Genomic DNA, 23,648 nt, shown 5'->3' with positions numbered 1-23,648 from the left:
CCATCCTCATATTTTACCCGTTTTTATTCTTGTTAGCCATCTGTCCCCTGTGCATCAATCAGGTTGTGTCCGGGAGGAGTGGAGTGAGTGCTGCTGAGGGAAGACTGACAGATGATGCTTAAATAGTGACACAGTAGCCTCTCAGGCTTTTAGACAGATGGTTTGGTGATGGGAGAGCCGATGCTGTGAGGCACGGGAGGTTGGAATAGCTCCTGCGACATTGTCTGTCAGAAAGGCAGTGTGGCAGTGGGAGTGTGTGCTTCCAAATAAAAGTTTGGTGATTTACTGCATTTCTCAAAATCAGCAATGGAAGTAATCTTACTAAAAAATGAAGGCCGGGTAGGCGAAGTCAGATTCTTTTATGCCACAGAGCTCCATATTTGTTGTCTAAACATTATTACATAAACATCAGTGAGTCACACTGTTGGACTGTTCTGTCATTACAATGAGAGCAGCTACCGAGCCCCGCAGACATCATCCCGCTGCCATAAATACAACGCCGAGCACCAAATGCATCATTCTCCAGCTGAACGCTGCCCTGCCAACGCTCGGGGAAAAAAAAAGCACTTTTTACACTTGAGAGATACTCGCTTCTTTGCCAGAAAAATCTCAGCCCAATGACTTTAACCTGCATCGCACAACCATCGTAAATCTAAGCAACCCATCCAGCTGGGTAGAAAGTGACGTGCGGCTTAATTATGCAGTCCAGAGAGTCTCAGAGGCGTCTTCTGGTGGAAGTGGTTTAAGGCAAAATTTAACAGCTAATCTTAAGATGAGAGTCCATGGGAACAAGCGTAATTATCCTCAAAGCTTTAAGAATATTAAATGCTCGCGGATGAACTGTACAGCAAACTCTCTTAGCTGATAACTGGTTTTTATGAGCTCTTCATCCAGCTAAGGGATTTTAAACTAGTCACACAATCCTGATGTTTGGTTTATATAATCTTTGTGTTGTTGTTCTAAATAACTCCTGGGAATTATTTTTTAAATTTCCTGTGAAACTACAATTTGCATCTTTAAGGACACGTTCGTTGTCAATATATCACATTTTGTTTCGTTCAGTCCATGAGTACATCACCTCCCTTAGGAGAACCAGAATTGATCTAATATGGAAAACTAATTATCAAGTTTTCCTCTCCTGCTTTCAGTTTGTACTCTTTGTTTTGCATTCATGTGAGAAATACTTCATTTTCTAATGCGTGATGAAGACTGTCAACTGGGAAATGAAACAGTAGGTACACAGGTTTTTTTTTTAACTTCTGTTTGAGCTCAAATGTGCATCTCATGAAATTTTTAACCCTCGTTCAGGGTGAAGCGTGTGCTTTAGTGTGCAGAAAATTCAAAACGTCTCGCAGCCTCAACAAAAGCTCGACCTTGTGAGGCGAAAAATCGATTTGCACTTTAAGTTTTTCAGATTTTCCTTTTTAATAAATGAATTTTTGCTGCTGATCTGTCAGCTGACACAAGAGTGAGACCAGTAACCTTAAGTGTGCCCTCACGTACAAATCACCCTCCCGTCTTCGGTCTGTTAGCGCGACATCTCTCTTCTTCATTTGTCTCGTCGTACGGAGAGCCTCTCCGTCGACCTTGCTGACGTGGGAAGCGCTCATCTCTCTCTCCCTCCCTCACAGTGGTGACTCACCTGCTCTCTGATCTATTCCCAGTGAGGAGCTGATGATGGGCCTGCCTGCGTAAGAGGGGGGTTGGGGGGGAAAAGGACACCCGCTGAAGTGATCGGCACAGCAAAGAACATCACTGCATGCCGCCCGCAACCGCAGCATCACCCTGACTACCTAATTGCTGCAGACACGAGAGGAAGATGAGTCTAATATTCCTGTCAGAGCTGTGCGCTCTTTAAAGGACACGTGAAATAAAGGGGGAGGAAAAAATAAAAAAAGGTCATAAACCAATGAGCTGTGTTTATGAAAATATGCTGAACTTAAATTCAAACAGAAAGGATCATCCAACAAAACAGCCTGTTTGGGACATGTTTTATATAAATAATAATTAAAAAATATTCATAGGAAAAAAAAAGAAAAAAAAACCTAAAAGGGGAGGGAAAAAATACAAATCTCAAGGCTTCAGTCCGTCAGTGCATCCACATAAAACCAAGAGCTTTCCCTTTCTTCCAGCTCTGTACAGCATGCAGTTTCTATGTCGGTGGTAGCACTACCATAATTATGCTCAGCAGAGGTTTAAATATAGAATTATTCATAACATGTGTGGGGTTTTTTTTCCTCTTTAATTTTTTTTTTACACATCACAATGTGTTTTAAAAACTGCCATTAGGGTTCTGTAAAAACAAAAGGTAGTCAAAGAAACAAGGTGGGTTAAGGAGGGATGGGTGGGGTGGGTGGAGAGGAGGAGTGGGTAGGTGGGTGGTGGAGTCTGTAACGTCCGGTGCAACACTTGGCTCTCTGAGGAGGATGACAAGATTGGAGAGGAGGGGGGAGGGTTGGGAGGGGGAAAATGATAAGAGAGAACTGGATGAGTTTAGTTGAAAAGGAGCCCAAAATTTTGGAGAAAATAAACACCGTCTTCACAGCCTCAGTCTCAGAGCAGAAAGAACATTTCATGCTGTCCTCCTCCTCCTCGTCGCTAATACCGCATCTTCAAACGACTCTGGAGGCCAGTGGTCCAAGGAGGTTTGGGGAGGGGGGCCGGTGAAGGTGTTGGGGGGGCTTAATGTCAGCAGGTTTCTCTCACAACTGTGAGGACTCTGGACACAGGAGAACGAGGACAGATCACCCTGAGGGGACACAGACAACAGAATATTAACGGAAGTCTGACGAGGGTATTGAAAGCCCCCCCCCGACTTAAAACTAAACGCTGTGACAGAATTTTTTTACAAGACAAGTACTAATTGGCGCCGTTAACGCGGAAAAGACTCAACCCACAGAGTGAGAAAGAGAGAGACACAAACATCCCACAGCCCACTTTATCTCATCCAAGGATGAGTCATCGCCTGAACAAATTAATACACAGCATCTCTCCTGCACTGCACCCGTGACAAACAGCCTCGCTCCATGACTGGTTCTGTATGTGCTGAAGACAGAAAGAGCAGCTGTGGGCGGTAACTGGAAAAAGAGAGGAGGACAACTTGTTAAATTTATGTGTACGCTTGTAGCAAAAATCTGCCTCACTCCACGTGAATGAGGGTGACTGATGAACCCTTCAAAGGCAACAGATCCGAACAGAAACAGGAGATGCATCACCGTGGGATAGGTCCAGATGTGGTTTTTTGTCACTGTATAGGAAAGTGCCCGTGTGTTTGCCAGGGGAATGGTGGTGATCCAGAGTGCTGCTTGCTGAATATCAACACAGACTCTCTTCACTCACTCATTTCCTCCCCCTCCTCCTCCCTTCCACTGCACTGTCATTCCTCCTACCTTTTATCTGGATCTGCAGCACCTGCTTTCCATAAGGGCTTCTTTATCTTTTCCCACTTTCTACTGTATAACAAGGGTGTCCTTCAGAAGCACAAATTGAGCCACAATTTTTGTGAAGCAGTCTGCACACTCACCAGGTGGGTTGCTGCTGAGGCAGAAAGGGGGAGAAGGGTCATTGCTGTTTGCAGGTGGAGAGCTTGCGGATTTTGCTGGCTGTGGAGACTCCTTTACGTGAGGGGTTGGACGAGGATGAGGATCGGCGTTCGGCTTTGGCCTTGCTGTTCAGAGACCCCCCTTCTGTCCCATTCACACAAACTGGCTTGGCTACAGCTGGACTGTGGTCTGCGTTCCCCTGATCCTGATCTTCTTCGGCCACTTGTCCTAAAGACACAAACACACACATACGAGGCTCAAAACAAACCCAATACACCAGTGTTGAGTGCTGCTTTGCTAAGCAGCTGTGAGTTTGTAGTATGAGCAGACCCCTGTAGACATTTACCTTGTTTTATCCAACATCAAAGCACCAAAAACACTCGGACACTCATGTGCGACAAAAACCTTTGTGTTGCGTCAGGCTCTGAATTTCAGCACAAGGTCCAGGCTTTCTACTCCACGTGTCCAAGGAACCAGGAAGTCAAAAGATTAACTTAATTCTTAATTAGTATGAAAAAGCGACACTAATGCTATCCATTAAGGACAATAAAAACCAACCTTTACTTTTAAACCAGTTTCTAGTTTCTTCTTCTCTTTAGGCCTAAAGATTTTGTAACAGAAGGCATCGAATGTGAATGAGGAGTTTATCAGAGAAGTCAGTTTTGTGATTTTGGCTGCATTCACATGTAAAATCAACACTCTTGCTTGTTGTTAGCAGATATACTGCTGGTTTGAATGTGCTATGCTGAGTACATACTGAACTACCCTTGCTTTGTTTTCAAACCGCCTTAGAGAAAGAAGCTAAAATGGACACAAAGCATGGAAGAAAGACCTGCAGATGCACAATGTAGAATATAAAATTCTGTTTTTTGAACAGAAAAGCTCGCAAACATATTATAGTTCACCCACAGAAGAATTTATGAGTTTGCAAAGAGCCAGTTCACTAGATGATATCAAAAATGCCAAAAATAGAAAACAGCCTACTGCATTTTGTCACACATGACTTATTTTATCCATTAAAAACAAACCAACAAAACTGCACAGTCATCAGAAACCCTCACCAAAACCCCCATGATAACACAAGAAACCTGAAGCTGTGAGAACTGAAGGGGACTTAGGCTCATTTCTAATCAATATTTCTATTCTTAGATTCTACTGAAACACTCGCATGACTCACAGCTCACAAATGATCTGTATTTTTCGTATACTGGATCATACTGCAAGTGTGTATATATTTTGAGAGGGGAACGCTGAAAATCTAGTTTACCAACAGCACCATCAAAATGTCAGGTCAGGTAATGGTGAGAAGTGTGCGACAAACCGAAACCTACAACAACAGGAAATCCACTGGCTGAAAAATAGAAATTAACCTCAGTGTGACCAGTTTATTTCAGTACAGACATGTGTGAGTATCTGTGAGTGCAGCAGGCGCCAAGATAAACTTACAGGTTCCCACACAGCACAAACTGCAAGTCTGAGGAGAACATTAAGAGCAGGGACATATATATTTACTGATTACGAGAGAAGAGGTCAAACGAGTGATTTAATTTACCAAACACACCAACATTTTATTCCTGTGAAGCTTCCTGTGAGTGAGAGAGCGTGTGTGTGTGTGTGTGTGTGTGTGTGTGTGTGTGTGTATGTATCCTGGAAACCCATTCAGACTCCCACACTGAAACCATTTCAGCAGGATTATTTTTAGATCGCTTCATTCACATTCTGCAGCTCCATTTGGTTTTTTTAATGTGGGGCACCAATTCTAGATATCCGACACCGACTACTGCATTTATTATTACCGACTGTTGCCTAGCAACAGATAAAAGATTTTAATTCGGGGGGGGGGGTTTAAAGGAAGAGTCGGGGTGCAAATTAAATCAAATGAAAAGATGCAGTTAACATCTGCTCTTACCAGAGCCTGTCAACAGTGGGTTAAAGTTTGTACACACATCATTTAAGTGCACCTTGTTCCAGCCCTCTGAACCTTATTTCATGGCAAATCATTATGACTCGGCACAGCCTGGAGAGGAAATGGGGAATTTAAGATGCCTCAGGTTCATACTGGGACAAGCCTGATCCAGACGTCCACATTTCCGCAAAGACCGTGAGGGCAAAGAGCCATCATGCTGTCAGCGTATAAAATGCATGAGAGCAGTCTGACGCAGAGATTTTAAGGCTTTTATAAGAACTTTTCATAAGTCTCACTTCTGCAGGAAAAAGGGAATCACTCACAGCACAAAATGTAGTAATGTTTACTATTCAGGGATTTCACAAACAATGAAAAACAAGAAAAGAAGAAAAAAGGGGGGTAAATTAGCAGACGAGCAATGAACCCTCACATTTAGGTCCTGTCATACGCAGGTATTCTGGTAAACTCAGCTTACATTACATTTAAAAAAAAAAAAAAAAAAAAAAAAAAAAAAAAAAAAAAAAAAAAATGGTGCTTGAGGTCACTTAACACAGAGCTTTGGGAAAACTCGCTCCTACTGGCTCGTAAAATCAACATTTTGTCTTACATCATAGAAGGTGTGCTCCTATATTTGTTTTATTTTTGGCAAACTGGACACCATGATATCATTTGTAGGTCTGGCACACATTTCTACATGCGTAAGTGTGGATGTAGGCTTACAGGAAATCAGAGAATTGCAAGTCTATTAATTTATGATTTTTTTTTTTTTAAACTGCTGCTTTCCTAACTTTGTTAACTTTATGACTAAAATAAGTTAAAAGGATACCAACGAATTACTTCTTCCTCCACTCTACTCAGGATCCTTTAATAGGCAGTTTGTCTACTGAGTTCCTCTGAATAATAATAATAATAATAATTAATAATAATAATATTATCATCAATAACAACAACAGTAATAACAGTAACAACAACAACAACTTTTAACGAGTATTTAACATGTTTTGTCTTCATCAAGGTCGTGTCAGGTAATTTGTAGTCAAGTCTGGTCCCATTCATATTCATATCATTTTAAAACTACATGAACTCACACTGCACTGCAGCTGCACAGGGCCACAACCACGAGACATGATAGAAAATGTTATAAAACAATGCACACAAATAAAAACCCTGAGACTCACACAATTCCTAAATCGGTGTGGAAATCCTAGGAAATGACAGCAGCTTCCATGATTTGAGTTCACTGATTTGCACAGCCACTCCCAAAAGGAAATCACCAAACATGAGCACGATGTCAGGCTGAATGATTGAAGTGAAATAAATGATGTGTGATTACCAAGCTACATTAAACACCACATATCTGATCATTTGTGCGCTGACCTTCACACTGAACCCAAAGCCTTCAGTTTTAGTAACATTAAGATGTGACTGTTTTATTCTTTGCAATATGGGACGGAAAGATTAGCAGTAAGGCCTTTATCAAAACCAACAGTATCTGATAATTGCAAACTGCTGTAACATACTGAATACTTTAAAAGGGCAAGTACTTAATGTGAACTTCGATTTCTATGTGAATGGGATGGAAACAGCAGCGATGATTAAGTATTAATTATTTAGTCACAGGACATTACCTAATATATTTTATCCATACCATTTTACCATTTCCACACAAATCTTTAAAACAACCCATTCTTTCTGAATGTTTGTAAAGGCACAATGAAAGGCTAGGTGCCCGATTTCATACACATGTGACTATAGGACTGAAAACCCCTGAATGCAAGGAATAAGAGCTCTGGCCCAATACCATTTTCCACATATGGCATTAGCTACTCTGCTTACTTAGCCTCTGGAGGAAACATCCAATGTCTTGTGTATCCTGGATATCGACATTACACAGAAAATTTAAGACTTCCAATGTTATGCAGTTGTTTGGAAATACGAATTTTAAAAAAGCAAACAAAACCCATGGTTTTGATACTGCAGTGTTTCCATTTTCATTAACTGACCTTCAAAGCCAAAGGAAGGAAGAAAAACTCCTTTCTTTCATTAATCATTCACTTTGTGTTATTTATGTGCATTTCTTTAATTTCAGTTCAATGTAAGTATTTATTACATTTGGAAGTTTCCTGATTTCTCTTTGCTGCTCTGTCTGTGTGTGTGTCTGTGTGAGTGAGAGAGAGGAAGGAGTGGTGGAGCACAACACAGAACCCAGCAGCAGAGGAAGAACAGAAGCATCAATTGGGCTGAAGACAACTCCTCATTACCGTACAGCAAGTGCAATAAAAGCTTCCCAACACGTGCTCCAAAGAGAGACAGACGCTAACAAACCCCAGATATCTGTAAGCCCGAGTACTGGCTGACACTCTGTCCTCATGTGAATTTTCAGTAGTTCAGCTGTAATTTTGTGTCAGAGTTTAAATGACACCTCGTAGAGGCAGAGTAACAATTATGAAATGTCCAATTTTCTTCAATACAACAAACTAGAACAATGACACAAAACTAAATGGAGGAGTAAAGCAGTGAACCTCGGGCAAACTGTCTCGGATTTCAGCAAATGCATTTCCCCTTTTTGCTCTTCACATTGACCGTATCCCTGCATGCAACCAAAGCCTGCTCAGACCTGACTGTAAACAGAACTAAGACAACCAAAAACCTTTCCTTGTCGACAGATTCCGCATATAGCATATCTGCTTATGGAGAGTACCCAACTCAAATCATAAGAATTATCTAAGCCCACTCTTACCTGGCACTGTGAAGTCCTGAGTGTATATGATCTCATCCTCCCCATCATAGAGCTCGTCATCATCCTCCTCTGTGTAGCCATGCAGATCTTCTAGATAGGGCACCACCGTCATACTCCGCCAAGGGTCCCTGCTCTCTGCGCTGGCAGGGATGGGTACAGGAGGCTCAGATGGAGGGTGTTTCTTCCGCACCCAGCTGGTAAGGTTATAAGGAGGATGGGATGGTGGGGGGGAAAGGGCATGTAGATAACAGATCAGTCTTTTATTTTTAGTGTAGAGTATAATTTTCCAAACACCTGATAATTCGTATGCTTAGTCACAGTAATACAATCAAAATACTCACTTGTGTTGCCTTATGTTTTGTATGGAAAACCTCTTCACAGGATCATACTCAAGCATGCCTAGATAAGGGGGGGGGGGGGGGGGGGGAGAGAACAAAACACAAACACGATGTCAAGGTGAATTTAATCACGATGATCCTGAACAATTTCCTCCACTCACATCTGTTTCCATGGAGCATTTAACAAACTGCTGGGAGGCCACAGCAATGTGGGGAAGGTGAACAGCAGCCAGACAGCAACCTCATTCAAGAACATCAATTAATGAAAGTGATAATCTTATTAATCATTGTATGTCAAAGCATCCTGCACAGCTGAAGAAGTCAATTAAGTACAGTAGAGAGAGAGAGGGGGGGAAAAGGACTGAGCAACAGCTGTAACAATGTAAAGAAGATTTTGTATCTCAATTATCACAATGTGGGCTGAATCTGTGGGAAAAGCGCAGTGTCAGTGTGATAAGGTAGAAGTGATGCAGTGCCTCTCCTACTAATGTAATTGTTTCCTAGTAGGCAGAAAACAGGAGTATGCAGGGTGCTGATAGTAGTGCTGCGCTGGCTGAAAGACACCTTTTTGTGGCTTATTTTAGGCGATGTAATTATGGACCGACTATTTCTCAGGTGCTGCGCCATCACACACACAGACGTCATACCGATGACGGGGGACTGAAGCCCAGTATGTTTTTCAGAAGAAACAAATCAGGGAGTTCTTTTTTCTCTTCATTGTTAAACATTTGATTCCTTTTGACAGAAAAAAAAAATGTTTAAATCGCCTCCATTTGACCCAGAATCATTTTACAGGTATAAGCCCCAGCACTTATACCCGGCGCTTTTTTCCATAAAAGGACAAAGAGAGCAAAGCTGGATAATATGCTGAAATACAACTTAGCTTTCAGCCTTCATTGAAGGATTTCATTAGTTAGTAAAAACATAATCTTCCCAACATTGTTCTTGGATTTTATAGGCAGTGGGTTTGGGCTCTTGTAATAGATTCTTTTTCTGTTCCTTGTTTTTTTCCTCCTCTTTAGTTTCTTCTTCTTCTTTTTTTTTTAAATTTATTTGTTTTTAACTGAAGGACTCTTGCCTTTTTTGTTTTTTGTTTTTTAAACAAGGGGCAAAAGCAGTGCAGTATTTCACTTGGGAAAAACAATGCCCGACTGTGAAGTGCTTAGTATTCTGCTGCTGGCTCCAGATCAATGGAAACTACGTCAACAGCTGGAGGGATTTCTACAGTTTGGTGGAAGCCTGGCATGCTGAGAAGCCACAGTGACTTCCAGTGTCACAGCACCACCTACTGGGTGCACACAGAAAAGATCACAGTGAAACTGCTTGACATTTGAGTGATTTATTACCCACTAGACTGCTGGTTTTTCTATCCTATATTCTCCTGTTCACCAATCCTAGCAGTCTAGAGGATGTTTTCAGATATGATTAATAAGCATGACTAAAACATCTACTGTTAACGCTATGATCTTTAATGGATTCATTGTGCCCTAAACTGTAAATCCACTGCCTTTTATTTCAGCCTACACCTAAAGACTGACAGGCATAAAGGACTGAAAATAAATGTCAGTTTTTTTAAGTGTGACTCATTTTGCATTTCATGAAAATTGAGCTAAATCTAGGATAATGTATAGAAAACAAACACTGTAGTTTTGGATAAGGAGGGAAGCAACCTAAGAAACAAAATAATATATAAACCTGATGCATGCCTCATCTTGCAAACCATCTGGTGTACCGTCCTCAGTGGACAGCGGTTACAGCAAAACACCTGACTGCTAGGTGGTTAGTTTTGTGATGACGTTCAACAGCTGCAAGTAATTTTAATTTTAGAAGGGGGCACACCATCTGAGATTTTAAATAAACATCTATAGCAAACTTAATGTGTCACAAGTAACAGCCTGTTTTGTATCTTTACTTCGCAGCTCCTCCTACATGTCTCAAATGGTCAAAAATGGTTGGATCCATGCATTGGATTTGGCACCGTTTTTACACTGGATGCTCTTCCTAAAGCAATCCTATTTATCCGGGCTTGGGTCTGGCACAGAGAGTACACTGGTCTGCGTCTCCTTTTGAGCTCAAATAAGGGATCTTTCATGTGTTAACCACTTCATCGTAAAGCCACAGATTGAGAATAAGAGGGTCTTCATAGGAATCAGTAAACAAGGTACATCAAAAAGGTTTTTTTTTTCCCTCCAATTATATCTACCGGTATATATCTATATCTATATCTCTAACCGCATCTGTAACCGGAAGGTCGCCGATTCGATCCCTGGGCTCTCTGTCCTGGTCGTTGTGTCCTTGGGCAAGACACTTTACCCTACCGCCTACTGGTGTTGGCCAGAGGGGCCGATGGCGCGATATGGCAGCCTCGCTTCTGTCAGTCTGCCCCAGGGCATCTCTGGCTACAACTGTAGCTGCCTCCACCAGTGTGTGAATGTGAGAGTGAATGAATAGTGGTATTGTAAAGCGCTTTGAGTGCCTTGAAAAGCGCTATATAAATCCAATCCATTATTATTATTATCTATATCTCTATATCTATCTATATATATATATATTTTTTTTTGAAGTACATGTACATAGAAGCTTCCCGTGCACTCGGCACATATACATATGATGGTCAAATTCGTCCCATACTTTTGCAAGCATATTGGAGTCACTGCAGCCACTGTTGCTGTTATGCTACCTGCAGGTGAACAAGTGAAACTTACAAACCCAAATCTTTCTAACAGTACATGTTTCGATTGTTACCGGTGAAAAGCTGCAGAATTAAAGCACCTCGAAATCAATTATTCTTTTTGATAGGCACTGTATATTGACACCTCTAAAATACTAAGAACACCTATCAATAGCTGTGAATATGGTAATATTTCCAGTCCAACAAACACTCAATGCTGACTTTTCACTTTAAATCTGTGTGCACACAGGGAATGAAACACCACTCTCAGGTGCTGTTCAGCATTTGCAAGGAGGCGACAGACCACTGAATTGGCAAAACAAAATGCCAAAATTCATGCAGAAAATATAAACACTTTGGCTTCGAACAACACCAACCTCGCAGCAGGTCCGACAGGAGAGGTCCACACTCCTCAGGAATAGTGTACTCTCCTTTTCCAATGTTCTCAAATAGCTTATAGATGTTGTCCCCCTCAAATGGATACAGACTTGTTGTAATGTTATATCTGATTGAAAGGAAGCAAGAGTCAGAAAGAGTCAAGGACAGAATTTAGAGCTTTATGTGGATAAATGCATGACAAGTACGCAGAGTGCCGCTCACAGTGTTACTCCAGCAGACCAAATGTCCACTTTAAACCCTGAAAAGGTGTCCAGTCCATTGGCAATTTCTGGAGGCTGAAAGGCTGGAGAGCCCTGACTAGTACGACACGTGTCATCCTCTGCAAATGGGTGAAGGGCCTGAGGAAAAACAGCAAGAAAGAAATAGATTATTTTTTGTTCCTGTATACATTTCAATGCAAATAATTATAAACTTAACACCTTTAAAGCACCAACATAAGGAACAAACACAAGGAATTAAAGTCATACACAAAGTCTATACAAAGAAATGCCAGCCCTTTTCTTCTAATCAAGAGTAAGAATTCAGAGAGTTTACGGAACTCTGGCAGGCGATGCTTACCTCTGCTACTCCCAGGTCGGAGATTTTAAGCGAGCCATCTGTGGTCAGCAGCAGATTCCCTGGTTTAATGTCTTTGTGAACTATTCCCTGGCTGTGCAAATATTCAAGGCCATCTAAGAGTTGGCAAAAGTACCTACAAGAAGCATCAACCAGAGGGAATTTATGGACACATTTAAAACCAGCCAAAGTCAATCACAGTAGAAGAAACTTATTATTTCTGTGGTTAGATAAAGCTGCATCACATTTTGCTTCAGCGGCTTTCCAGCAGTGACCCGACATTCACACAGTCTACGGTCAGCAATTTTAACGGTAGAGGCCCTGAAGTCTCCGATCTAAACTTAGGTTTGGAGCAGCGGCTGCAGAGAGGCTCAGACTAAATATAGCAGAGAGACTCAGGGATAGAGGAAGCAGAGAGGAGAAGTAAGAGGAAGACTTACCCGTGAGCTTGAAATACTGGAAACCTTTTCTCTGGGACGCTATCCAGCATTTCTTGCATCCCACAAACGCAATACTCCATCACCATATACGTAAGTCAGGAGTCAAGAGAATTTACCAAACCAAACAAACACATTTTTTACAATTATGAACCAACTATAAAATCGGGAAAAGTGCAGAACATAAATAGAACTTGGGTACAGAAATAACCAACTGTAAAATAGACCGTCTATAATAATTAATGTCAAAAATCAACATATGCTTATTCAGTAGGTAAAAGATATATTTTCTGCTTCTCTTCATTGTAAAGAACGTCCACCAACTGAATCACATTCTTGTGTTGGAGTCTTCTTAGCAGCTGAATCTCCCTATAAATGAACATACAGAGAAAAGACATGAAAATGCATCCACTTGCTTACTTAATGAGAGAAATTTTCTATTAGTATCATTTTCTACTGGGCCATGTTAGCTGCATAATGTAGGTTAAAGGCTGGGTACCGTACATCTGCACACTGGCTTCAGTGAGTGACTGTACAGCATGGCCACAACTGTATTATTAGTTTCATTACTTTCTAATAACCTGCTAAACAATGCGAGAACTGGTGAAAAATCTAGTTGTTTCACTACATAATGCGTAACAGGTTTATGATTTACTCTATACAGACAGTCAAATTTAAATTCATCATGTGATTTAGTTCTTAATGAAAAACATTGAATTAAGAGAAAACACATTTAAGACCGACTAATAGAAGAGGATGAGCAGAGTTGCAAGGACACCATGTTATCAGCTGAAACTGGCTTCTGATGGCCATGGGTAACAGTGCTGTCTGACATTTGCTGCTACTAACTTTAACAGAACACCATGCAGAAAAGGACACTTGGTGAAATATAGAGTTGCTGTCATCACAGTTTGCCCAGCAGAGCGGCTAAAGCCCTGACATTTACAATGCTCAGTATAGGCTAAAGCACCAGCAGCAGAGCAGATACAGTTAGGCTTTTTTTGGACAGTGGCACATTTTTCTTTGTAGCTATGACTATGTAACTGGGATTATGAATAAAATGAATCATAAAAATAATGAAAATTTCTATAATTTCTAAACTATTAGTGCCTGCTAAACAATGGATTGTTAAATTCTGACATGTGTCATACTGTTCGATTGTTTGTTAATGAGACCCTAACAAATATGCACCCACCAAAAACAGTGCAGCAGTAGCAACTCCATTCTTACTATAAAGACAGATAACCTGACAGTTTACTTTGCTGCCCAAAGAGGAGATGTTCAAATCACCGGCATGGCAAAACCCCTGGAGACTGAACATTAATCAGCGAGCCATGAAAGGGAACGCTAATGAATCTGGATCGTAAGAGGGGGGAGGAGAAAAAAAAAAAAAAAAAAAGCACAAACCACAGACTTTCCAGGGGTAATATCCAGATGCTCCCACAGGAAATATTGAGGGCTTGCTTTACAATTACAGGAAGGAATCTAAAATCAAGTATCATTTTGTATTTTTGCACATTTCGCTGAGCATCACGATATATTATTTGCACTCATAACAAGACAACTTGTATTGGTCATAATTCAAAGCAGTTAGCATAACTATGAATGAAATGCTGCTTACTTCTCTGTAATATTTTTTCATATATAGTGAAGACCGGTTTGTTTAACTGCCATTTATGTTACATAATGCAGTAGAGGTAAACAGGGTAAAAAAACCCCAACAACAACATTTTTTTGATTGTTGAATAAGATTCTCCGCCTGCTTCTCTTGATACTACATCACACAATAACAAGTCAAAGCCATAAAGGAGGGCTGCCTAAAATAAATAACACTCTTCAGTCCCTTCAGAGCTGAGACATCATCTGTGCTCTCACAAAATACACACTTCAGAGCTTTTCTGGCCGTCGTCACCCTGCAGTGTATGAGCTGCGTCAATCCTTCGTCTTAAACACAACCCCCCCTACTGACAAATGGATATTCAGGGGCTAGTCAGCCTCTCGCTTTCACACACAGACACACAAGCGGCTACTGCTGCATCACTGCACTGGCAGAAAGACTAAAAAGCTCACCCACATGTAGAACAGAGCAACATTAAAATATCGAGTCTGAAACTGGCTACTAAATGATGTACAGATGTGTGAACTGTAGGAAATCACAGTGCATTAATAACAGAGCTCATTTCCATAAAAAGTGAATCATGAAATGGAGGCAGGGCTGTTGCTTAAGGCACACTGACTGCTGCAGTCCATCCACAGTCTGAGTTCAAATGTGCACCGATGGACCTCGTGCATTCGAGGCCTGCAATCCGCAGAGCTTAGTGATATGGCAGTGACTCAGGCACACAGCACCAACATAAACAGCTGATCAAAATCTGCATCTCCACTGTGCGTACCCGTGTGTGTGTGTGTGAGCCTGTCATTCCAAATGTGGGAAGGGCATTCTTGGCGTGTTACCATAGGAACAGAAGTAGCATTGCTCAATCAAAGCAAGCATAAGCATGCTTGTCCCTATAGCAACACTTTAAAAGCAGGAAGTGTTAGGCACACAGGAATGCTCAACAGTGGCTGAATAGAGAGGCTGGGGGCTACTATGACACCCAAGCACAGACAGGCATTCACAGGCTCGGGAATACAGCTTCCTCAGGCTGGAAAACGTAAGGCAAACACCAAGTGGGAGGGGTGTACAAGAAGAAAAAGTACAAGGGGGAAAAAAGCAAAGGGAAAACAATTTCACACATCAAGAGACACTGCTATGGCCCCATTAACAAAGTGACAGAACCATGTACTATTGCAGCCTATAAATATAACCAAAGAAATCTAAAATAAGAAAGTGAGAACTGGCTTTAGATGAGCTACATTGTAACTCAGGAAAAGATACACCAGCATGCAAAGAAAGCAGTTGAGGCTGATGAAGACCTGCTTCGTGAAGCTGTGTGATATTCTAACACACCTGTTCAATCTGAAGCTCTCAAGGCTGCGGAAAATGCCTTGCTTGGTTCCCGTTCCAAAAAGTCATCTCACCAACCACAATGACTACAGACCTGCAATGGTCCCCTCACATGTCATTAAGGGTGTTTTCACACCTATAGCTTGTTTACTCTGGTCTCAAACAGTTGATGCTTGTAAACTGTAGCTTTTCCTTGTGGTTTGATTTCACACACAGAAAAAATTCTGTGTGAACCAAACTGCGTAACTACAAACCCTTTATAAGGAATTCACATCGTTTAGCTGTTGGATGTATAGTCTTAGGTTTGTGTAGAAGCTGCTGTGTAATTTCCTGCAAATAATTAATAAAGGATCTAACTATTTATCTAAAAAAGAATGTGGTGCAAGAGTTTAGGCATTTTAACAGATCTTAGCTCTTGGATAACTTTTACCAGGGTCTATGAGCTTAATTAGCATGCCAGGGGTATTACTTGTTCACATTTAGGTCCAGAATATACTCTATTCCGGACACAGACAGCTGAAGACCTGACGGCTGGTGGCTCATTCTTCTTTTTAAGTTTCCTTTAAGTCCACTGCTTGGGGTGCTCGTGGCTCAAGAGTTGGGAGTCCGCCTTGTAATCGGAAGGTTGCCAGTTCGAGCCCCGGCTTGGACAGTCTTGGTCGTTGTGTCCTTGGGCAAGACACTTCACCTGTTGCCTACTGGTGGTGGTCAGAGGGCCCGGTGCCGCCAGTGTCCGGCAGCCTCGCCTCTGTCAGTGCGCCCCAGGGTGGCTGTGGCTACACTGTAGCTTGCCATCACCAGTGTGTGAATGTGTGTGTGGATGACTGGATGTGTAAAGCGCTTTGGGGTCCTTAGGGACTAGTAAAGCGCTATACAAATACAGGCCATTTACCATTTAGTCTGTGCATTGTAATGAAAATTCCCAGCTGACAAGTCTGCATGGTCACAAAACAAACACCTCAGAAAGAGGAAAGATCTGAAAGACCAAGAAAACGCTAAAAAACAACTTATTGTAGGATTGCTAGTTAGGCTAGCAAAAGCTGCGTTAGACCTTCAGAAAACCTAGATAAAGTAGTGGTGTACTTGAACAAATGTGACCTTCATGGAAGAGTCAAAAAAAAAGAAAAAAAAGAAAAACATTTCCTGTGACCTCAACATGAAACTCAGCAGAAGTTTGAAAATGAAATAAACAAGCCTGATGTATTTTGGAAACAAGTCCTGTGAACTGATGAAGTTAAACCAGACCGTTTGTAGTGCAAAGGGCAAAAGGTACATGTGGAGGAAAAGCGCTGAACATTTTTATGGCACGAACCCTTCACCCACTGCTTAGTTTGGTGGCAGACGATGGCCATGGAGAAGATTTTTCTGGCAATAAAAAAACCCCCAATGAATTCTATGAAATACCGCCAAACTTCTAGAAGGAAACAACACACCATGTATAAGGCAGCTGAAGATGAATAGGGGAGACCTTAAAATACACCGTGGATTACAACAGGAACTGCAAGATTAAGGTTTGGACATGGTGCTCACAGATGCCCGATATAAAAAACAAAACAAAACAAAAACAAACCCCCCAAAACAAAACAAGCATGGATATTAAACGAACTCTGCATGCAAGAAAGCTCATAAATTTCACATAACTGGAAGCCTTTTGCAGGAAAATTTTGCAAAATTCTCTCTAACAGCATTCTAAACACTCAAAAAAACAAACAAAAAAACCCCAAAACCCTTTAAGTTGTAATACTAGCCTGAGAAGATGTTACAAAGTACTGACTGTGTATCTATTTTTATAAGATTTGCACATGTGGACAAACCGGTTTTCACCATTCTGCTTTGAACAAACTTTTCAAAGTTTATCAGGGGAGACAGGCTACAGACTTGGGACTGGACTCAGGCCTGGACGTGACCACTCAAAAATAAAACTTAAAAAAGGAAAATGAGTCAGTGTCTTAATAGAAAATAAATGTCTCACAAGTTACATTTATTTTGCCAACAGTTGGTTTTCTAAGGATTTCAAATTTTGCATTTTCATTTTAACCTCTACCATCACTTCTGGTCAGCTTGTGTGTTTTGTTTTTTCCCCCAGCCATCATTGACTTAGTGACCTTTACACAAGGACTTACCCTAGTGAGATACTGAAACTCTAAAAACGCTCTTGTAACATTTTCCTTATCGGGACTTTTACGTAACACTGAAGATTTGCACAAAATACTTTTTTATAATGATTTTCTTCCTCCAGAAAATCAACACCAGTAACTGGACTTTGCATTTGTAGGTGTATTTAATTTGTTGTACTTTGATTACAAGTCACAAGTGCTAATTACCAACACTACACCCCAGAGCCAGTAATGGGGTAGGGAATGCTAATTTATTGTTTTCTGGTTCTCTGCTGACATTAAAACAGACTTTGTCTTAGTGGTGTTGTTAAATATTCCCACTCATATCATCGAAGACTCAACAGTGCAAAATAATAAATAAAAATCGAGCAGAAATAAATAAGTATTAACAACATTGAGGTGAACAGTGATAAATGGTGAATTGAGCCGACTGCATTCTCAAACTGCATCGTAGTGCAAAGGCAGCACTATGGGTGAACAGAGCCAGTGAAGATACTAACAGCTGAGACTACAGCTGCTGCAAGGCTCTTTTATTCCCAGCAAACTAAAATGCAGCTTTAGATTATAAAGCACAGTTTTCTAGGACAAAATTTGTTTAAGTTAGATAAAACACGCCATTGCAATACCAACAAAATGATTCTAACTGAGCTTACGGGCTTTTTCATTGCTCTGCTGCTGTTGTGACTGTGGCCTAAAAAACCCCCCAAACAAACAAACAAAAAACCCCCACATTATCTTGCAGCTTCTTTCTGTCTGGGTGAACTTGCTCTGACAGTTTTCTAAGGCTTACTCTATAATTAGCACAGGCCCAAGGCGAAAGGCTGGAGTGATATTTAATAATACTGCTGTGATTAAAACTACCGATGCTCATCAAGAAATGTGGGATGCAAAAAAAGAAAGAAAAGAAAAAAAGAACACACAGACATGACAGCTAAATCACAGAGGCAGTGAGACAAAGGAAACAGAGCCCCAAGAACAGAAAACAATTACACAGTTACTAGAAATCCATCTACTACTCACAAACAAAAACAAAACACGTTACTGGTTTGTATAAGTAATATTTGATGACTAGGGGTGCAACGATACACAAAATTCACGGTTCGGTTCGGTTCGATACTTTGGTGTCATGGTTCGATATTTTTTCGATACAAAAAAAATTGTTCATGCCTTTTTAATTTGTCATTTATTAAAATTATAAATATATATTTTAACTCAAAAGTACAGTTTTTAAATTTAACCCTAACCCTTGTGCGTGTTTTTTATTTTGACAGCGAATGCGCACCTGCGGACCACTTATGTGCAGCCCTGGTTATTTAGCTCGTCATATTGCAGCCACAGAAATTCTTTTGTCCATGAAACCATAAAGCTGCACTTTCTTTTTGCCTTATAGTCTGATTTGTCATAACTTCTCCTGCTGCTTTTACACACGCACTCACATAAGCTCAGCGATTCTCTGCGCGATCAACCTCTCACATGTTTAAGCTTGCTGCGGGAGATTTCACTTGTCATGTTTGCATAGTAAGCTAACGATTAATAAGACGATGTCAGAGGAATTGGTGCACAAATTATCATCACTCACCAATCAGTACTGTCGCTCTCTATACACAGTTCGCACGATTGCAAAGTGAAAGCAAAAAAACAAGCGCAAATTCAAACGCGACTTCAATATGTCACATATTGACAGTGGCTCACCGATGCCAATGACATAATTACCCAGCTACATTTCTGAAAGAATGCAAAAGCATTGACATATATTTTTCCTACAATAGCCCGACGGGCAGGGAAGAGATAGATTTTGGTAGCCCGACTGAAAAAAATCGCTAGCTCCGGGACGTTGGGCTAGCGATATTGCAAGCCCTGTATCTGATTGAGGAATCACTCATCTTTGGAAAAGAGAGTTTATTACAGAGAAATGTCTCTTTCCAAAATAAAAGCTATACTATCCGCTTCTTCTGGGCTATATTCTCAGCAGCATAAGGAGAATCATGTGCTAACAGCTGTCTAAATGACTCGGCTAAAGTTAGTAGCATGCTTGTTGTTTTTGTCTTTGCACTAGGATGATGTCGGCGTAAATGTGCAGTCATATTCGTTGTGTTCCCACTAGTGCTTTCAGGTTAATCTCGTTGAAATGACCTTAACGCCACAACACGGCAAATCTCCGTTAACGAGCTACCGCCGATCGCTCCGTGCATGGGGCTAGACGGCCAACACGTTAACGAGCTAACTGCGCTAACACACTAGTTCACACCAATGTAATTGAGCATTGCATGGCACATCCAACATACTGTTTTACTTTAGTCCATGACTCGCTTACCTTCAGGGTCATACGTCACATGAAAACCAAAATAATTCCAAACGCCAGATCTGAATGAGAGTGGGGGAGGTCCATGTTGCTGAGAGCTTAACTTCTGTCTCGCTAGCTTGCCCTGTGCTCTTCCTCCTGACTATGCTGTCTGTGTGGAGCGCTCAGTGGATCTGCGCTCGACAGTGCAGCCTAGGCGGAGTAGTCGAACACAGATTCACTGAGCGCTCAACACAGACAGCATCGTCAGAAGGAAAATTGATAAAATAAATTACAAATGTTGTATTGTTCGATACATATGCGTACCGAACCGAAAGCACTGTATCGAACGGTTCAATATCGATACGAATATCGTTGCACCCCTATTGATGACATATTTTTTTTCCTCTGTGCATGTTGTGTAGATGCACTGGAATTAAATAACCGCTTTATCAAATGGATAAGTGAAGATCTGAGCTGAAGACACCGTTTTTTTCCCCCCATCACAGGGGGGGTTGCGAACAAAAAACTAAGCATTAACAGAGTACGTTGATGAAAGTAATCAGGTTTCATGTTTATGTGACTACTGCAAAAAGCTGACAATGACCTATTGATGTGCATCTAAAAATCGCTGAATGCAGCATCCTCATGCAGCCTTTCGCTGTCTCCTTCACATTTTAGCAAAAATACACAACCATTTCCTGCAGTTTTTTTTCCCCCCTATTAGATAAAAACAGATCCACACATTTGTGCATCGCTAATAAATCACTCTTCTCTTTTTTATGGCTAGGTGTAGAAAGTCATCATTTAGGCCAGATCTGCAAGTTGGCCTTGCATCTACGGATGGTGTTTGGCATATGTGTGTGCGAGCCAGCTTTGACTGGGAGGTACCATTAGTGCAGCGACACAAATGCTATTGATATTACCGATATAATTCTACTATTATTGACTTTGTTCATATAAATGACAGATGGATTACCCACCGCAATGATCAATGACTCTTACATTTTAATGGCTGCACAAGCACAACCTCACTCTCAGGATTCAAGAGTGATGCTGACTATGTAAAATTATCTTTGCTATGTCAATTGCTGGACAGGTTTGGCTTTGTTAAGTGAGAAAAATAACTGTGTATTGAAATTAAATGTCTCAAACATATTACAGTATTCTGGTGTTTGGATTGAAACTAAGGCTTTGTGTCTGCCTTTTTCCCTTATCAGTTATGATCGGTAGGTTTCAAGTACAGTATCAGGTTTTTCATTTTAAAAATACAAATTAGGAGTTGTACACGTTTCGGAAAGGGAGCTGCATTTTTTTAAAGGCTATGGCACACATTAAAACTCATAAGAAACTGATTTTACTGTTGGCAGGCTAAATTAATTTTCTGTGTAGTGACTAAAATTAATTATATTTTGATCATACACTGCAGGCATGCCACCTAGTTTTACCTAGTACAACCAACTAAAAAGACCTTTCAAGAGGCATGTGTGAAACAAGATAAAACACAAATTGGGAAACACTCACTTTTTCACATTGGCTTCTCCATTGGGAATCCTCCTAAGCTTCTTCTTCTTCAGTATCTTGACAGCCCTACGACAAAGAGTCTCTGAGTCCAGCATTTCTTTCACCTTGCCATAAGATCCTTCCCCGAGTAGATCCCCCATCAAGTACTTTCCTATCAGCTTTGCCCTCTTCCTCCGAGGCTGGTAGATCACCTCTGTAGAGTCAATGCGGTGAATAAAAGTATCCATCTCCATCAGTTCATTTTCATTTAGATAGTCAGACAGGTGAGGCAACTCGCTGGCACTCATGATTGACAGCTTGTACTTCCAGGGAAGGAAACGGTTTGCTGCTGTGAAGTAACCCACTGGTAACCTTTCAGCACGGAGGTGAGTATTTTAATTCTGCAGGATGAGTTACAAAATACTGAACATTGGAGAGGGAGTAATCAGGCCTGAGAGTTAAGGGGAGGAGGTGGGTGATCAGGCCCAATTTGTAAACTTTTTCACTCAAGAGGGGCAAAAAGGGGCAAAAAACCCTTGGAGTCCAGTACTGAGTTAGTGCTTTATACTGTGCATTTTAACTACATCTACAACAAGTGCGGTTGAACAGAAAACTGGAAAAAAAAGCGATACTACAACGTTTTTCTTCTCTTTCACCAATCACCTCAGAATTAATACCATACAGTCTTAAGCAGAGGCAACCAGTCTTGATTCAAGGCCACGCAGCATGGCATTTCTGTCAAGGGTCCATGCTGGATATCAGAGTTTTCTCAGGGTACATAAGTGTTTATAGCTGGATTGGATCCAAGCACAGATCTACAGCCAGAGCATGCAGCAGTATCAGTCCAATCTCTGCTATCAGTGGGGCTCCTGGAGATCGACTCCAATGTCCAATGTGTTGAACTGTCCTCAGGTGTCCTCCATGTCACCGCGGTTTTTACTGCCCGGTGCCTGAAAATATGAGTAATTTAAACATTAATAAAAACATAAGCATAAGTTAGCCATCTTTGGTAAACAATCGACAACACATCAACACCTAACCACCTTGAAATCCCGTGGTCAAAAAACAAAACAAAAGTCACCAGGTTATTCTTTCTATATGCAAACATAACAACCTCATATATATGTAAGGATTGTAGTTTACAAGTTCTTAAGCCGGAATAAATATTTTAAGTGTCAACTGTTGGCTAGCTGATAAGCTAGTGCAGCAAGTCTGCTTGAATGAACTAGCCTGAAATGCCACTTTGCGGTCCGTCGGTAAGCACACATTCAGCAAGCACAGTAGGTTTCATCTCAGAGACATGCTTAAAAACAACAAATAGCAATTTAATTTGACAGTGAACTGACAGAGAACAGCTGGTAGGTGAGGGGGTAACCGAAACGTCGTCATCCAACTGGAGCTAACGGTGGCTGTGCACCTCCAGTACTAGCTAGCCAACTTTGCCTGACGTTTGTATTTAGCGTTAGCCAACTTCACCTCCTTTACCGGTGGAAGCGGAGGCAATAATGGGGACACACATTGTTCTCTAAAGACAAGGCATTACGCTTAGCCGACAACAGAGACACCATCTTCAACATCTTCTACACTCAGAAGAAACGCACCAGATAAATTCAGCTAACGCAAGCTAACCGGAGTTGCGTTGGATGCCAATGTAAATAGCGAGCTAGCTGGTTAACAAGCTAACTAACTCCCGGTACTGGGTCTCACCTAGATCCAAATGAACCTCCTTTTCGCTGCAAGGTTTGTCCTCTGTTGTGAGTCCGTCCCCAATGAATAAATTATTTAACTTTAGTCTGACAAAATCTCAGTGATATATTTTTTCCCCTGACTCTTCGTGTTACTCTTGCTTCTCAGGTTGTCGCCATCTTGTTTACCTACCCACCCCCCCCTACTCGCAGGGACAGCCCATAGGTTAATGCGTCAAATCAAAGTTCCCCCCCCCCAAACAATGTAGAGGAATGTCAACAACAGGGGAGTTTAATACAACAACTGTAATCTTTCTCATTTCACTTTTAATAAGGGATTTTACCCCATTGTTATCTGTGATCATTTATATTTCCCAGGAGGAGAGTATATTCTCGGCAACTGTAGTTCATTTTTCTCAAGCACTGATTACAAGAAAGAGAAATTGTTAACTGAGACAATTAATTAACCAATTAAATATCCAATTATTCCAACTAAAAAATGTCAATCATTACTTGTTTCATCTTCT

At 41.1% G+C, this 23,648-nt stretch overlaps 1 protein-coding gene across 1 annotated transcript; it reads right to left on the bottom strand.

Moving 5' to 3' along the window:
• Nucleotides 1-1,639: 1,639 nt before the first annotated feature.
• Nucleotides 1,640-23,315, bottom strand: stk11 (serine/threonine kinase 11). The gene is made up of 11 exons (XM_080907545.1): nucleotides 23,144-23,315; nucleotides 21,458-22,386; nucleotides 12,874-12,957; nucleotides 12,592-12,681; nucleotides 12,155-12,287; nucleotides 11,798-11,934; nucleotides 11,575-11,702; nucleotides 8,530-8,587; nucleotides 8,189-8,382; nucleotides 3,524-3,770; nucleotides 1,640-2,749 (listed from the first exon to the last, which is right to left on the bottom strand). Exons 2-10 carry the CDS (start codon nucleotides 21,742-21,744, stop codon nucleotides 3,562-3,564), a joined length of 1,320 nt encoding a protein of 439 aa, XP_080763671.1. The 5' UTR covers nucleotides 21,745-22,386; nucleotides 23,144-23,315; the 3' UTR covers nucleotides 1,640-2,749; nucleotides 3,524-3,561.
• Nucleotides 23,316-23,648: the final 333 nt, after the last annotated feature.

Source organism: Rhamphochromis sp. 'chilingali' (assembly GCF_963969265.1).
Source record: "Rhamphochromis sp. 'chilingali' genome assembly, chromosome: 16".
Classification (NCBI taxonomy): domain Eukaryota; kingdom Metazoa; phylum Chordata; class Actinopteri; order Cichliformes; family Cichlidae; genus Rhamphochromis; species Rhamphochromis sp. 'chilingali'.
This window is presented reverse-complemented; position numbering and strand designations above follow the sequence as displayed.

Excerpts from the sequence above, each read along its gene's own strand:
- stk11 (XM_080907545.1), bottom strand. The coding sequence starts at position 21,744 with ATGAGTGCCAGCGAGTTGCCTCACCTGTCTGACTATCTAAATGAAAAT. Across the intron at positions 11,935-12,154 it reads CCGACCTGGGAGTAGCAGAG|GCCCTTCACCCATTTGCAGA; the intron begins GTAAGCATCGCC and ends GTTTTTCCTCAG. Across the intron at positions 8,588-11,574 it reads CCTGTCGGACCTGCTGCGAG|GCATGCTTGAGTATGATCCT; the intron begins GTTGGTGTTGTT and ends CCCCTTATCTAG.